Source organism: Medicago sativa, chromosome 7, assembly GCF_051527215.1.
Source record: "Medicago sativa cultivar Bolivia chromosome 7, Bolivia_mono, whole genome shotgun sequence".
NCBI lineage: Eukaryota > Viridiplantae > Streptophyta > Magnoliopsida > Fabales > Fabaceae > Medicago > Medicago sativa.
The window spans coordinates 99,219,485-99,236,402 of record NC_140755.1 but is presented as its reverse complement, the minus strand read 5'-3'; the positions used below and the strand labels follow the sequence as shown (position 1 = coordinate 99,236,402).

Genomic DNA, 16,918 nt, shown 5'->3' with positions numbered 1-16,918 from the left:
TTAGGTTAAGTTGCTGCAGACTTGACAAAATTAATAAATAAGGATAAATAAGGATGTGTAATTGCGCATTGGGTATGAACGTGGGAGATGGAAATCCCCGTGAAGAGGTCTCATTTCTCAACGGTGGGAGAGCCACGACCTTACAGTCAACGTGGCTCGTTCTATCACCACTGATACATCTACATCATAATAATCACTAGCCCCACCCTACCGTACTTAATGCCAATACCCCCCTCCCATATATAAATTACTACTTCTCGCATTTATCAACTTTTATTTATCCTTTCTGCCACCACCCAGCACAAAAATGCAGACACCCTTTGCCAGCTAATTTCAGTGATTCAGCTATCTAGCCCATTTAGCCATCTCCAACATTACTATTGTCTACATTGCATTAAACATAAATATAAATATAAAGCATATAGTGTCATATACATAGTGGCCAAATTACATATTCTTAGATATGGGAAGAGCTCCTTGTTGTGAGAAAGTGGGTTTGAAGAAGGGAAGATGGACCGCAGAGGAGGATGAAATTTTGACCCAATATGTTAAGGCAAATGGGGAAGGTTCTTGGAGGTCATTGCCCAAAAATGCAGGTATCACTATTATTATTTTTTTTCCCTTTTGCTAATAGGGACCGTTTTCTTGTTTTGTTTAGTTTTGTTTTGTTTTTATATAACCGACATTTTATTTTGGGGGTTTGAAGGTTTGCTTAGATGTGGTAAAAGTTGTAGATTAAGATGGATTAACTATTTGAGAGCTGATCTCAAAAGGGGAAATATTTCTTCTGAAGAGGAAAGTATCATTGTCAAGATGCATGCTTCTTTTGGCAACAGGTTAGCCTTAAATATTATTTTTTTGAGATTTACTTCCATATTTGGAAAAACAGATCATAAACCCCATGAGAAATTCTGTTTATTGAATTATTACAAAAATTAGTAAGAAGAAATTAAGCAACGGATTGAAAGCAAAGCAATGCATGTCACTATCCTTTATTATTTGTTTTTGACAAAATGGAAGGGTTAATTAAGTAAATATTTTTTATAAATATTAAAATTTCATTTTTAATTCTATAAAATGAAATTTTTTATGGGTGTATAAATTAACCCTTAAATTGACTGCATACTAAGTGAGTGGGATTTTTTTTTTTTGATGGGTGTATAATTTTTTATGCGAAATGCTAATGAATGTCCTCTGACACTCTGAGAATTTTAATAGTAAATTTTTATAAAAATTCATATATTTAATGCATTGTAATTTGTAATATTTGACATTTTTTTTTTAAAGTTTTGTATCCTTAAAAAATAGCACATGAGCACGCGTTAACAATTTTTTATTTTATTTTCTCTCTATATATGGAGATATTGAACAGCGAGATTTTTATTCAACATTTTTAAAGTTGTATTCCTAAAAAACAAAACATTTTTAAAGTTGAATTCTTCCTGTCTCATTAGAAAAGAAAAAGATCGATCAGACAATGCATGCATCTCGTGTTCTGAATATAATATGATATGTTTTTGTCGAAGTGGTAAAGTAATGTTCAATTCAACCTCGAATAGTAACGAAAAAAATATTAATGCTGTCATAATGTCAAACAAATGGTTTCTTCTGCAATCTAAATGCGCCTTGCCACTGTCACGAAAAAGAAAAATAGAAGAAGCTCTTTTGTCATAGTGGGTTCTACATTCAAAATTTTCATTTTCTCCTTGTGTATTTTGCTTCAATTGAACAAATTACATAAATAAAGTAATAGACTAGAAAATGAAATGACAAAGGTTTTTGGCTTTTGGTAACTTCAGGTGGTCCTTGATTGCAAGTCACTTGCCAGGCAGAACAGACAACGAGATTAAAAACTACTGGAACTCACACTTGAGTAGGAAAGTTTACAGCTTCCGAGGAACATCAACAAATTATAATAATATCAAAGAGATAGAGATTCCATCAGAAGGAATCATAGTTGATACACCTCCCAAACGTAAAGGTGGTAGAACTAGTCGATGGGCTATGAAGAAGAACAAACGATATAGTATATCCCAAAGAAGTGAACCTGCTGCAATTGTTACACTTCCACCCACCCCTGCACTAGAGAACGAGAAAATGGTTATGGGCTCAGTAAATGGGCCTTGTTCTAGTGGTGAAGATGGCCCAAATAGGTTGCAATTACCGTGCATTGACGGTGAAAATAATAGTAGTATTGAAGTTGATTGTGACCGTATGTTGGGACCAGATCTGAAGGTCATTAATGATGGTGAGTTGTTAGATTTTAATGATATTATCATGGATACTTTGGAGGTGGAAGAAGAAAAAGAAAGTAATGATGAAAATGTGGTTGTGATTAATGAAAGAGTGGGGGACAAAGGCACCAACACAAATGGAACAAAGGGCATAGAGAGAAATAACAATGTGACGAATCAATGTTCGAATGAGGAGTTCAATTCTTCAACTTCAAAGACTTCGGGTTTGGATGATAACTTGGATTGGGAGAGTGTTATGCCATTGTTGAATCAGAAAGGTCAATCGTTGTTGTGGGAGCAAGATGAAAACATGCTAACTTGGTTGTTGGATGATGATCAATGGGAAAAGGATTTTCAGAGATTTCGAGATATTGATCCTCAGAAGCAAAATGCTTTGGTTTCTTGGTTTTAATCTTCAACTTTAGCACTTTACTTTTTGGGTATACTGTTTAGCTTTTGGAATGTTTTGGGGTGTTAAAAACATAACTATAACCTGGGTACCGTTTTATATTTTTACACAAAAAAAGAGTAGTATTTCGAATTCACTCGTGCATGTAGTGATTATATGAAGTATAAATATCTACTAGTATGTTTGATCCGTAAGTAGAGTTGGACAATAATATGCAGGGTCAGAGTTCAAACTTTAAACTCTTCACTTCTCTATATTTAAAATGCGCTAGCTTCAATTATTAATTATTGATTAAAAAAAAAAGAAATATGTATGTACTTTATTTTTTAGGGAGAAATATGTATGTACCAGTATGCTTAGTTTCTTTATTTGGAATCTTAAAAAAAGATAATTAAAAAGCTATAGTAAAATGAAATTGGATCATTTCCTTGCCAACTATTTCTTTCACTAATTTAAGTATCAAGACCGATCTCTACTTCCATCATTCATCAAGTGTAAGAGAAGAGAAAAGGAGTTGTTACTCTCACAACCTTCTTTTCACATTAATATCCCCTAATTTCTTTTTCTCTAAATATCTGCCTAATCCATCTTTAAGCCCATTAAAGATTTAGGACATGACATAAATGTTTTAATAATTTATGGTCATTACTTTTTACATCTTCTGAGTTTCTCTTGCCTTATTCGGATTCTAAAATCTTAAATGTTTTGACGTATTTTAGAGGTTTTTATGGGGTGTTTATGCCGCTCGGATTATATAATGCGAACAATATAGGGCGCGAGATAAATCAATAAGAAGTTACATAATTTATTTATTATTTTTTTCGTCAAAATTTTATTTATTAATTTATAATCAAAATATAATACATTTTTTTGAAGTCATTTAATTTTATTTTTAAGAAATTTTACAACACAATAACACTTCATAAAAGATGATTAAAAATAAAAAATGAATTGATATAAGATCTTGTAAAAAAAAGGAATAGATATAAAATGGTTGAAGGATATAAAGTGCAAGGGAAAAGGTTCAAATCAGCTGCTGGAGCCTGGAGCCATCAGATTATACGCTTGTGTCCTAAAATAGCATAATCTTATGTTATTGCTAGTTCTACCCAGGTACTTCGCCTCAAATATCGCCCCACACATTCTATTTGTTCTTTACACCTTTACTTTACTATTTCAGTTTCACTTGTTTTTTCATTGTTCCTTGTGTTACAATGAATCTTGTGCCTCATACGTTAAATTGAATTTCATTTTATGGAATTATTCACTTGACTGCCTATAACTATGATATGACGACCTATTTTGGTAATTCAAACATGTTTCCTTGCCATTTGCCTCTGGCATACAATTGATTAAAATAAAAACAACAAATTCTCTAAATATATGATTCAACAACCACAGAAACCAACACCTTAAATCAATATACTGCTGAGCTGGTTTTCTCAAAGTTTATGTACAATTATAGTATATAAACTTGTTTTCTTCATGTATTCTCTATCACAAATCCCCACAGTTCAATATCCCCTGCTTGCCAAAGCAGGGGGTGATTATAACCTTTTATTCATCTCTCTCCATCATTCATTCTCTCTACAATTATGGAACCAAATCTTGAAATTTCTAACACCATCATTCCAAATCCTCCTCAAGATGATGTTGAGCCCAAGCCAAAACCAGTTCTCACCCGAAAGAGGAACAATGGTGCAATGCATGTTATTAGGCTGGCACTTTTCATGTTGGGAGGACGTTCTAAAAAGCAAAGCGTGATTCCGGTAGATGATAAATCTACAAGCATTTGGAGAAAACTTGTTGGGTCAATTAGACCATTACATCTTCAAAGCAACCAATCACCGGGGGTGGCAGTGTCTCAATCCAACAGCCAAAAATTCGATCAAGCGGTCATTTTGCTACCGTCATCTCCTCCTCAATCTATCGGTGGTGGCAGCGTGTTAATCGATTTTCCAGCTGAGGAGCCTTTTTCATCTTCACCAGAGTCACCGGCGAATAGCTGTTATGCTTCGGCCATAGGGTTGAATGAACTCGTGCAAACTGATGAGAATAGTCGTTATGCATCGGCCATAGGGTTGAATGAACTCGGGCAAAGTGATGAGAATAGCCGTTATGCTTCGGCCATAGGGTTGAATGAACTCGCAAAAAGTGATGAGAATAGCCATTATGCTTCTGCCATAGGGTTGAATGAACTTGTGCAAAGCGATGAGGATAGCCGTTATGCTTCGGCCATAGGGTTGAATGAACTCGTGCAAAGTGATGAGGATAGCCGTTATGTTTCGGCCATAGGGTTGAACAAACTCGTGCAAAGTGATGAGGAGAACGACAAAAATGACTTGATTATAGAGGAATGTAATGAAAATGGGGATGACAAGATTGATGCTAAAGCCGACGAGTTTATTGCTCAATTTTATCAACAAATGAGGTTGCAACGATTGAATAACGCGGATCATCGTTATCAAGAGCGAAGCCAAAGGTCATTAGGATTGTGATCATTATTGTGTAAAAAAGTGTTTTGAATCATAATATCAAAACAAAAAACAAAAACAGAAACAAGAGCATTAATCTCAAACTTATATAACCTCATGCATGCTTTTGTTACATGTTCACGTACGTCTTGCAGGAGTACTATGATAATGTTTCCAATATCTAATCATCGTATGTATATGTTCAAAATTTTCTAATTTCTTTCTTTTTATTGACTATTATTATTGATGGGTGAAGGTTGAAGGCAAAATGAAACAGAGAAGATGAAGAAATGTTAACAAGTAATATCCATATTCGATATCATATTAGGGAGGAGGATGAAATTGTATTAATCTATCTCTTTTAGGTTGAAATAAACTACTACGGGGAAGGAAACGTTGTGGTTTTATTATGTACCTTGCATTTCCTGCCCCCTACTGTCTTCTTGATAACTCTGGTCATTCTTGAGATTTAGATTCATGATCTTAGCAGAAGATTTCAAACAAAACAATCGTGAAGAAAGTATTATTGAAATCTTCGTTTGCCTAACGAATGAGGTCGTGTTTGAGTAATTAGATTCAATTTGTTTGCGCTAATCGCAAATTGACACTTAGCACAAATGTTACACCAAAATTTTCAAGAATGCATACATGAGATAAGAGTACAGCAAAAGCATATACAATGCATTATCAGATATTGACCGTACCATTGCATTTGTACATTGCATAAAAGTACTAGCTATTAGTAGCCATGGGTGATCTGAGAGCATTTTTTCTTGATCCATCGAAGTCCTTTCTTGAGCGTAGCTTTAACTTTTCCTTCCACGCTGTGAACTTTATACTTGGCTATCCTTTTCTTCCTTTTTGCTTCTGGATCATTGAATCTCCATGGCTTTTCATTCCCCTGAGTTGAATTTGCTGACCGAGTTCCACTAGTACCGTAGCCTTTCCCGCTCATCACTAAATCCACCCTCCTATCGCCACCGTACGAACGGTGACCCGACCCACACTCCTCCATGACGAGGGATGGAAAGGAGTGGTGAATTTGGGTTTATGGCTTGGAACTTTCTAGGATTGAATTGAAGGGGTATAATAGGAAGATGAATGAAGCATGGAAACATGTGGTGTGGTCAGGAATGTGCAATGTTTTGATACATATTGGAAAAGTGAAATCTGGAATGGTACTTTCTGTTTTGTTATTAAACAAATAACAGCAGTAAGCATCTTTTGCTAAAACCAATTTGTTGGATTTGTTCAAATAAATTTAAAAATTAAGAACTAAAATTAGCGTTATGAATCTTATGATCTACACTATGTTGTTGCAACTTGCTTGAAACATATTTTCAATGGAATCAGACTGCATAATCTAAAAATAAAGTATTTATGCAGTAGTTGTTTTGATAGTATTTGGAAACCCATGTGCTATGATTCGTTTCGTTTAACATAAGACAAGCACCAAAATTGACACGTTTCTCACGTCTCAAATCCCAGTAGTGTTGGGGGAATTTGACAAAGTTTAAAGATCAGGCCAAATTAGCTTCAACGCCAAGGACTTCAAGAAGTGTGAATTCCTTCAAATATGTTGAAGTTTGTTGTATGTCCCACATCGCTCAGGTTCCCGGGCTGTCGAGTGTATAAATATACTTGAGTTCCCTTCTCCTTTGAGCTAGCTTTTAGGATGAGATCCAAGCTTATTTTATTTTAACATGGTATCAGAGCCGGGTTAAGGATCAGAGCCGGGTTAAGGATTGCGATGTGGGAATTTGACCCAGGCCCACGCTAGGTTCCACGCTAGCCACGCTAGGTCCCACGCTACGCGTGAGGGTGGGTGTTGAAGTTTGTTGTATGTCCCACATCGCTCAGGTTCCCGGGCTGTCGAGTGTATAAATATACTTGATAAATATACTTGAGTTCCCTCCTCCTTTGAGCTAGCTTTTGGGATGAGATCCAAGCTTATTTTAATACTTGATAAATATACTTGAGTTCCCTCCTCCTTTGAGCTAGCTTTTGGGATGAGATCCAAGCTTAATTTAACAAAATACTATTTTTGAGCTAGCTTTTGGGATGAGATCCAAGCTTATTTTAACAAAATAAAAATAAAAGTGTGAATTCCAATTTACTATTTTAGAACACATAGTATATATTATCTGGGAATTTGACCCAGGCCCACGCTAGGTTCCACGCTAGCCACGCTAGGTCCCACGCTACGCGTGAGGGTGGGTGTTGAAGTTTGTTGTATGTTCCACATCGCTCAGGTTCCCGGGCTGTCGAGTGTATAAATATACTTGAGTTCCCTCCTCCTTTGAGCTAGCTTTTGGGATGAGATCCAAGCTTATTTTAACAAAATAAAAATAAAAGTGTGAATTCCAATTTACTATTTTAGAACACATAGTATATATTATCGGCTTTGCCTTCGATGCTAACTTTTTCTTTTAAAAAATAAAATAATTTGTTCTGATTTTTTTTTTAAGTAAAATTGCGTTTTGGGTCTCAACTTAGCAATTAAAACTATCATCTCATAGTAGAGATAACCGTAGCATGGATAAACAGCAGATCCTCATTTCTGAGACAAACGTAGAGCATTCCTGTATCTCTACAGAAAAATTAGTGACATGAACATCATAACTAGAGCTTTTATAAAGACAAGAGAAATTTAAAAGGACATGTTTTACTTTAATGCGCTGGAATTTTTATCTGTTCTTCTTATGTCCAATATGTTACAACAATTCTCCTTTTATAGTTAAAGAAGTACACTAAAAGACGGACAACACAAATATTCGTGTCCGTGTCATTATTTCAAGTATTATTGGTATGCTTTACAATTATACACGATACACTTTCATAATACATTAAAAGATGAAACACGATTATTCATGTTGAGATCTTTCAACATCTCTCTCTTCCACCTCATTTTTCCTCAACTTTCAACACACCATTGCATGCTTTTTAAGAGTTGAAAATGACATTCAACACACCATTGCACTTGGTCTAAACCAGTTTCAAGGACAGGAAAAACGGGAGGCAAGGGCAACAAAAAAACTGAAATTTTTTGTCCCTTACTAAACCAAAACAAAACTTTTGTCTCACATACAAGTTTTCAAAAATACCAAAATAGTATTTTGTCAACCAAAAATCGTATAAGACAAAAAAATTATTCAATACTATAAATTTTTTTTATATATTGTTTTGTCTTGCATTGTGTTTTTTGTCTTACGCTATTATGTCTTGTACATACTGTTTAACATATCAAACGCATCCTGTATCTCAAAGATTTACTCTTTCCGGTCCTATTTATAAGAAATTTTTAACTTTTTGGATTCATTGTATAAATGATGTATTTGATCTATATTTTATACCAAATACATTAATAACTCAATGAATCTAAAAAAGTCAAATTTTTCTTATAAATAAGATCGGAGAGAGTAAATTTTAGAAATTGAGTGAAATAAGACAAGTCAATCTTTTTTTTTAGGAACAAGTCAAACATATCACTCTAATTATTGTGTTTCTGATTTTTTTTTTTAGGATTCTGTTTTTTTAAACTTCTGTATTACTCCCTCCGGTCACATTTATAAGCAAAAATGCATTTTTTAGGTTCATTGAATACATAATGTATTTGGTCTATATATTGACCAAATACATTAAGTATTGAATGAATCTAAAAAGTGCTTTTTTGTTTATAAATGTGACCGGAGGGAACATGTGTTTCTGGTATAAATTTTGTCTCTAAAAATTATCGAAATAAAACAAAAATGTTTGTAAAAAAATTATTGGTTTGATGGTGTTGACTTAACTATTGACCTGAGACAAACTGGATAGAAATTAGCTTAATTTTTAATAGATGATTTTTTTGCTAAACTTTACACTTTACGTAACTTTCTTTAAGCTGGTCTTTAAGCTGGAAATCTAAGGTAAACACGAAAAAAAGATAACGTATAAGATAGAGAATGATTAGCTCCTTTTCACTTCCTCGAGCATTCTCTACAAAGGTCTTCTTTGTTGTATAGGGGTTTTCTCCGAGCATATCACGTTATCATACTCTTAATTAGTTAATTCTCTTCATAAATGATAAAATTACACGTGGCAAGAGGCTAACAATGCCACATGTAAATGGCAAACACGTGTCCAGGAAAATCCAGAATGTCCCTCCCATTCTTTTTCCCTTCTCAACTCTTCTTAATTCTTCGTACTTACTAGTTACTACTACTAGCATGCTCTATGCTGCTGTGTGTCTTCAAAATTCCAACCAATTCACATAGAATAGACAAAGACAGAAACAGAACCAAAACAAACAAACAAGATAAGCAACAACGTTATGATGCATCTAAAACTAGCAGCAGGTGTAACAAGAAAATCATACCAAGCTTTTTCTTCAGCATTTATTAAACGAGGATTCGCCACTCGTAGCCACACCGCAGACCCTGATATTCATTCAAGACAACAAAAGCCCGGTTACACTAACTACAGAAACTCACCCCAAGTAATAACTACTAACACACACATTTAGAATGATAGAAATTCATTTTCTAAGTTGTATTATTATATTTTATATTTATGTACATATTGTTGTAGGGTGACACAAATACAAAGTTTGCTGAAACAGAAAAAGAAGAAGGAATCTTCGAGTCACCAAAATCTCCATATGAATCTTCCCCAAAACTAAGGAGCACAGGGGTGAATGAGCGATTAGATCCAAACATTCAACAAAAGAGGAAACAAGGGACAAAAGCTGCTTTAGAAGATGTGAGTTGTGCAGGTTTAGATGGAACTCCATGGCCTGAAGAAGAGAGAGAGAGGACCAAAGAGGAACAGAATGAGGATAACAAAGAATACTACAAGCATCACAAAGCCTCTCCAATATCGGAGTTTGAGTTTGCAGATACAAGAAAGCCTGCGGAACGTGTCATGCACGGGACTGTGGATGCTAAACAAGGCGGAGATGTGATTGGTTGGTTGCCGGAACAGCTTGAAACTGCGGAGGAGACTTTATTGAGGGCGGCTGAGATGTGGCGGCAGAAGGCTATGCGTGGTGACCCTGATGCACCTCATTCAAAAGTTCTTAGAACTCTTCGTGGTGAAGACTTTTGAAATTTATGATATAAATGAATGTTATGTATAAGGTGGTTTCAACTTTCAATCAATAATAGTACGTAGTAGTGTATTGTGAAAATAAATTAACATTACATCTAATTTTAAATAGTCTCGTAAAAGCAGTTTAGAACGTAAAATGCTACAAGAATACTGTATTTGATATACTGGAATCTGGAAAATGTTATGACAATATTTGATATATTGGATAATGGGATCTGAATTTCAAGGGTTCTAATAATACATTGAATTTCATTAGTCTTTCTACATAGTAAAAGAAGGCAGGTTCATGTTCCAATTTTACCACCAACTAGATGTTAGAGATTGATCAAAGGTGGTAAAATTGAATCATGAATTTGTGTTCTTCTAGTAGGGTAATTGTAACTCTGATAAAATTGTGCCAATGAGAATTTTGATCGACAGGCATACGGACAGCAACACCAACACCCTCAAAAGAAAAGTGCTATATGATACTTTGATGAAAAAATAAGAATTAATGAAATTCATGATGATGTGAGAGTAGTATGACAGCACGCCAGCACCCATATTAAAAGCCTCTCAAACAACAGAAATCCCATCAAATCAGCTCAAAATCACAATAAATCATGTGGAGTAAAGACACCATCAGCTAACAATGGAATGTTGCATATTCCAACATAAGTGTTTGATATTGTGGTTATTTTTATAATTAAATGTTTGTTGGCCAAGATTAAAGTTTTAAATCATTAGTGGTTGAAGGGCATATGTTCATATTTTATTCCGTTAGTGTGGAAATATGAAAGATAGCATGTTTATGGGATATTGGAGGCCATTGACAATTGAGGCTCTAATGGTTGTTCTGCATGTAAATGTGGTGCATTGCTTCCTTCACAAATTACTGGTGATCAGTTTATTTTTACATATGAAAATTATTTGTACCAAGTTGATTATAGTTTGTTTTTTTTTTTACTCATGAAGTTGATTATTAGCCAATACTAATTTATTTGTTTGATTCAGTTTTATAATATCTACATCATCTACAATTTATCTAAATTTCAGTACCAAATTTACGATCAATAATTTTAAAATTCGAAGAAGAATTGTGTCGTTGAGTAAGTTTGTACCGGGAAAGTATTCAACTAGTAGTTAGTTTTGGAGTTCCGTATAATTATGATGTATATTTAAATTTAAAAGAAAATGTTAAAGAGTAAAGATGCCCAGATAAAAATCCGACCAAAAGTAGCTGTTGTTATCTTAGCAGTCAAGTTTAGAATTATCTTTGTAATATAATAAGGGAAATATTAACTTGTGCCCTTGAGGCATAAGTTAAGAAACTAAATATAGAAGGTTTTTCTTGGAACTTGTGCATTCAAATCTTAAAAGTTGCAAAAGTTATACTTTCAATATGAAATTTATTTTTAATTTCTATTTTAAACACTTTAACTTGTGCTCTTAGGGCACAAGTTAACATGACCCATATAATAATGGTACAGATGCACTTAGCATCTAAGTTAACAATGGCAGACATATTGCTTACTATTGCATGGATTCACAAATGCCTAGTTTTTTACTTTAACAGGTTTCAATTCGCAAATGGTTGAGAAGTTGCAGGCAGTTAGTGAAGCTTGAGAACTTGTAAAGATCAACATAATCTCGAAAACTGAATTCAATATCTAGATGTAGATTTTATTGAACACATCATTATATGAACACAGATTACTAGGGGGCAAAGAAAAGCATAAATACTGAACTATTTGATGTTTACCTATCTAGGTTACAGTGCAAGAGAAATTCTTTTACCAGATAGAAGAAACTGCCGTGAGCCGAATCAACGTCGAAAAAAAATATTTGTACAACCATTTTTGTACAACTTTCTCTCTCATACTCACATTATCTTCTTATTATCTCTCTTCCTTTTTCTCTCTCCATTGTTTTTGACCAATTAGAAGAGAGAACAACAAGGTTGTCCCAAAAGTTGTACCAAAATAGTTGTTCAAATATCGTTACTCTAAAAAAAATCTCGCTGCATCCTAAGACAACATTTACAGGAATCATCACATACTAAATGTGTTCCTCTTCTTAGTATAGAAGAATATCCACACAGCTACTGTTGCTTTCTACGTGTTATAATGAGAGAAAAATAAAGATCATAGAAGAGGGGAAGAAAAACCCAACCAAAGAGACAAGAACAGTGCTTCTTTACTTTAGACCTTCCCAGTTTTCTGGAACTACGGGTAGTGCTTCTTTACTTTAGACCTTCCCAGTTTTCTGGAACTACGGGTAAGTTGGTATTTCTTCTTCTTACGTGAAAGCTTACCATCAGAATCAATTGGTAGAATCCCTTTCAAGTGTAATCTATGAAACTTGCTTTTAACTCCCCATGTCTTGTACCGATATCTTGTTGTGAGGGAAGCTTTCAACTCGGCGGTTGCATTTGATATAGCCTTAAAGAGAGGTTTAAACGGTCCAGGTTTGGCATTAATAATGTCAGATACAATGCGGTTCTTGTTAGTTCCTTGATGAAATGCGCCTACTGTAGCCTCTCCCACCTTATCCTCTTGCTGCCCATATAGGAAACTCAATATTATGTCATCATAATAAATGCTTGAGTCCTTATTTGGGTTATCCATTTCAAGGCTATAAAAGATGGTGCCATTTTGATTTGAAGGTCGGTCTATAGAGATTACCACGATGGAGAAGGAGGGGCTATTTGGTCGTAAGGCCAGCCATAGGCACAGAACAAGAAGGCCTAGGAGGCATATAACTTGCAACAGCCATATATAGAAACTCTTCCCTTCTTCACACATCATTTTACAAAAATGTCAGATAATGGAGAGAATGTGTTGAATTTATTATCAAGTGGTGGATGGTGCAATAAGCTTTTGTATTTAAAAGGGTTGGAAAAGGTTAATATTTTGAGTGAATAGATGACTAGCCAGAGGAATATATATATATATAGGTGAAGCGGGTCACCAAAGTATCAAGGGATTGCCAAAGTAACAAGGGAAAGGAATCCTTTTTGAAAAAATAAATCAAGGGAAAAGAATATGTGCATTTCTTGAGAATGAGCCATACACTACATGGGAGAAACTGTAAGCATCAATGGTATTCTTATGCAAGAATTTTTCCCATTTTAGTTCAAGCTTTTATGTTATTTCCATCATTTTCGTCCCTGTGCTGTTAAACAACATAGGGTATGATGAACAACAAAAAATATTGAGAATCTTTTGACATTCTCTAATGAGGATTGAAAAAGTTAGAAACTTAATTTCGTATTAAAATGCACTGTAATAAGAACTACAACATGTACCACAAACATACTATTTCAAACAAATACAGATCTTCCACTACAAGATATATTTTGGGATGTATTAGTCAAATAGATACAAAATTGACAAGACCTGTGCGGAAACCTAAGATATGTTTTCAACTCAATACAATGCATCTCCATTTGACAGTTAAAAATGACAGAACAAAAGAGAGGGGAAATGACCTCCAAGAAGCAAACATAGTCATTGTCTCATTGATCGTATTGGATGAGTCTATTTATCCTCAGCCATCTTCTTTCGTATCTCATGAGCCACATTAAAAATGCCAAGCGTAGGCTGATTGCAGACAAAACACTTCTTATTCTTCGCATGATGCTGCAAGTAAAATGAGCAGAAGTTAGGCATAATTAAAAGGAAAAAAGAAATTAAGCATTACTGAATAACTTGAAACTGTTATAAATTAAAACTTATTTGCTTTGAAGTTAAGGGTGTACCTTCAATGCACAATGCTCACAGAAGTAGTGCTTACACTTGGTTGAGACAGGATCCACAAATGGGTTTCGACAAATGAAACACGCAAATGGTAATACGTCTTCATCATCATCTTCATCATTCAAACTAGCACCTTCCTCTTCCGCATCCTCACCTGCAGCCAATCTCATCTTCCTTGCTTTCTCAGCTTCATCCCATTCTTTCTCCATCTGCCACCCAGATTTGTAATCACCTCGATCATGCATAAACTTACACGAATCACCATACCCACAGTAACCAGTTTCCTTGTAATCCTTGCATATATCTGGCTGATAATCAAATCTTGCTGAAACTCTTATGTGAGCCGAAGCCCTGAGAGGACCGTGTGACCCACCAGCCTTTTCACTGGCAATTGTTTGCTCTCTACGAAATCCAGCCTTATGATCTGTATAATTATTGATTCCCTTGTATAATTTTACATCCTCGGAACCAGTACTCTTTCCCTTGAGACTCTCAGTCGCTTGCTTAAGAGCTCTTTCACGGATGGCACGGGCATCTCTTGAAAAATCAGTCTCAGTCTCCAAAGTTGCTGTTGCTTTGCTATCATGTTGAACTTGAATCTCTTTAGAAGACTCGAAATGAAAGCTGGGTTTCTCAGGTTCTTCATTCAGTTTAGCAGATGCAGAGCTCTTCGAAGAGCCGGTGGAAAAGAATAACTTATTATCAGCCTTCATGTTCTTTTTCTGAACATGCATCAAAGACTCTTCATTATTCGAGTCATCCTCATTATCTTCATTCTCAATAGTCCGCTTCCTCATATTCTTCCTATTAACAGGTTTTCTGAAGAAACTACACACTGACGATAAACAAACGCGTAGAAAAAAAAAGGTTAATGATGGTACAAAAAAATGTAGAGGTGCATAAGATAACAAGATTGTGAGTCTAATAATGCAAAATATTATACATACCTTGTTCAGTCGGCTGGTTTTCAGCAGATTTGGCCTCAGAATTTTCCATAGTAAAAAGCTGTCACGATTAAATTAGCCAAATCAATTACCAATATGAGAAATAACACTATAGTATAAATAATAATGTAGGGTTCTGTCAATTTTGTCCAATAACTAAACCCGAAATTCAGACTCAAATTGAATTATTTTGGTCGATTATATCATGAAGAGAAAAATTTACTCGGTGACATGACAAAGAATATGGTTAAAACGAGAAATATATTGATGACATTTAGGGATCATAATGAAGAGAGTTTAACAACCATCAAATAGATTTATAATGCACATCAAACATTAAGTACAAGTTCAGGTAAGATTATCTTAAAGTTATTCTATTACAATGAACTTTTTCTATAGCAATGCAAAAATGAATGCAAATTTAAAGACAAATCCTAACTGTAGCAAGACAACACAAAAGATGATTTGATACAAACAAAGCATATATTCCAAAAATCATATAAAAAGAATTTTCATCTGAATTTGTCGAATACAGAGACCTTAAACAAAAAATGGTCTATCCATTGAAAGGCGCAAGACCACAAAATAATGGTAGAAACACAAGCAAAGTTCCATAGAACCAAAGTCGGCGAAACCAATATGGAAGAATTATATGCCAGTTCGATTTTTGTGATACAATGACCGATCCGTGTAGGATCTGGAACAGAGTCAAAGAGCAGACAATTGATAAGAAGTGCAGCATGCACATAATCTCCCAATTACTGTCATACTATCAAAATGGGGCCAGGTGATCAAAAGTATCATTAATATGGACACAGACATGATAAAAAATTAGATAAGAAACTCTAATCAGATTTCATTTACATGTACTTTTATACGTTTCTTACCCTGCAATGTTAGAGCAATGGAACTCAAGGCTCAATCTAGACTAATAAAGGTATAACCATTGCTAGCTAGCTTATATCACCTAAAATGGTTCCCTCAACCAAAATTAATGCAAGGGATGTTTAAAGATCTATTCATGACCAAAAGCAGACCAACATGTCCTATAATTGTTAAACCAGATCATCATAGATAACCAAAGTTAACAACCGTGTCTTGAGAATTATGCTCATATCTTTATAAAGAAAAGTGTATATTTGAATCAGATGCTAGAATGAACATGTTCTGCATGCCTCAATTTCTAGTGGAATTGACAACTTATGCTGCCTTATCCAGGATATGTATTATTAAATCCTGCTAAATACATAGTGGAAAAGTTACTTTCAAAGCATCTTGTTATTACCACTTCCATGGTATTTAAGAAGACTTTGTTTAGATATTGATTTTTGAAAGTAGATAAGAGGTAATTCACCATATATGAATGAGAAATTTGTTCACAGAGATGTCCAAATAGGATGGCTATTATTTGGAACCATCAAATAAGTCTACTATTATGATAAGTAATAACATGGTGAAGCTAAAGACATGAGAACCTAGAAACCTTAAAATAAGTCTTCTATTTTGCTAAAATATGGTGAACCAGCATCCCCAAACACAAAAAAAAAAAAGAACAATCAGTAACAAAATCTAAAATTGATAATCATCCTATAGATAAGAACAGCAACAAACCCAGAAATCGAATTGGCCTGATCGAAACAAATCGAAATAACTAGAATATAAAATCGAAACATCCTATGTTCGGCACGCAACAAACCCAGAAATCATCATCTTATAGAGCAGTAACGAAATTAAAACGCAGAAATATGGTATACAAAATCGAAATAACTAATCAAAACCAGAAAACGCAACAAACACAGTACAGTTAAAATCGAAATCTAAAAACGAATTAGGGAACCCAGAACAACAAAAACATAAGAGATTGAAGAAAACAGCTTACTAACCTTGCTTGCTTCGAATTTTCTTTGAAATCTAGAATAGAAGACGGGAGCTGTCTTGCTTAGAGAAGAATGGTTTTTGGAAGAGCAAAGAAGAAGAGGCGTTTTCTGGGTTTTGAAAGAGGAAGAAAGTTGCAAAGGGTTTTAATGTAACT

General features: G+C 34.5%; 6 protein-coding genes and 1 long non-coding RNA gene across 7 annotated transcripts; 4 read left to right on the top strand and 3 right to left on the bottom strand.

Moving 5' to 3' along the window:
* The first annotated feature begins 244 nt into the window (after positions 1 to 244).
* LOC146911087 (transcription factor MYB12-like) lies at positions 245 to 2,837 on the top strand. Its single transcript, XM_085726632.1, has 3 exons — positions 245 to 596; positions 707 to 836; positions 1,800 to 2,837. The coding sequence occupies exons 1-3, from the start codon at positions 464 to 466 to the stop codon at positions 2,644 to 2,646; spliced, it is 1,110 nt and encodes a 369-aa protein (XP_085582758.1). The 5' UTR covers positions 245 to 463; the 3' UTR covers positions 2,647 to 2,837.
* Positions 2,838 to 3,680: 843 nt separating this feature from the next.
* LOC146911086 (uncharacterized) lies at positions 3,681 to 5,302 on the top strand. The gene has a single exon (XM_085722643.1). It carries the CDS (start codon positions 4,239 to 4,241, stop codon positions 5,139 to 5,141), a length of 903 nt encoding a protein of 300 aa, XP_085578769.1. The 5' UTR covers positions 3,681 to 4,238; the 3' UTR covers positions 5,142 to 5,302.
* Positions 5,303 to 5,643: 341 nt separating this feature from the next.
* On the bottom strand, positions 5,644 to 6,263 carry LOC146911085 (uncharacterized). Its single transcript, XM_085722646.1, has one exon. It carries the CDS (start codon positions 6,130 to 6,132, stop codon positions 5,857 to 5,859), a length of 276 nt encoding a protein of 91 aa, XP_085578772.1. The 5' UTR covers positions 6,133 to 6,263; the 3' UTR covers positions 5,644 to 5,856.
* A 580-nt stretch (positions 6,264 to 6,843) lies between these two features.
* LOC146911084 (uncharacterized) lies at positions 6,844 to 7,430 on the top strand. Its single transcript, XR_015017529.1, has 2 exons — positions 6,844 to 6,944; positions 7,302 to 7,430. It is a non-coding gene; the product is annotated as an uncharacterized LOC146911084 (long non-coding RNA).
* A 1,876-nt stretch (positions 7,431 to 9,306) lies between these two features.
* Positions 9,307 to 10,404, top strand: LOC146911083 (GATA transcription factor-like protein). The gene is made up of 2 exons (XM_085722644.1): positions 9,307 to 9,594; positions 9,687 to 10,404. Exons 1-2 carry the CDS (start codon positions 9,430 to 9,432, stop codon positions 10,200 to 10,202), a joined length of 681 nt encoding a protein of 226 aa, XP_085578770.1. The 5' UTR covers positions 9,307 to 9,429; the 3' UTR covers positions 10,203 to 10,404.
* Positions 10,405 to 12,192: 1,788 nt separating this feature from the next.
* LOC146911082 (protein NDR1-like) lies at positions 12,193 to 13,129 on the bottom strand. Its single transcript, XM_085722645.1, has one exon. It carries the CDS (start codon positions 12,989 to 12,991, stop codon positions 12,410 to 12,412), a length of 582 nt encoding a protein of 193 aa, XP_085578771.1. The 5' UTR covers positions 12,992 to 13,129; the 3' UTR covers positions 12,193 to 12,409.
* Positions 13,130 to 13,428: 299 nt separating this feature from the next.
* LOC146911081 (Zinc finger (CCCH-type/C3HC4-type RING finger) family protein) lies at positions 13,429 to 16,918 on the bottom strand. Its single transcript, XM_085722641.1, has 4 exons — positions 16,770 to 16,918; positions 14,890 to 14,947; positions 13,945 to 14,777; positions 13,429 to 13,825 (listed from the first exon to the last, which is right to left on the bottom strand). Exons 2-4 carry the CDS (start codon positions 14,936 to 14,938, stop codon positions 13,724 to 13,726), a joined length of 984 nt encoding a protein of 327 aa, XP_085578767.1. The 5' UTR covers positions 14,939 to 14,947; positions 16,770 to 16,918; the 3' UTR covers positions 13,429 to 13,723.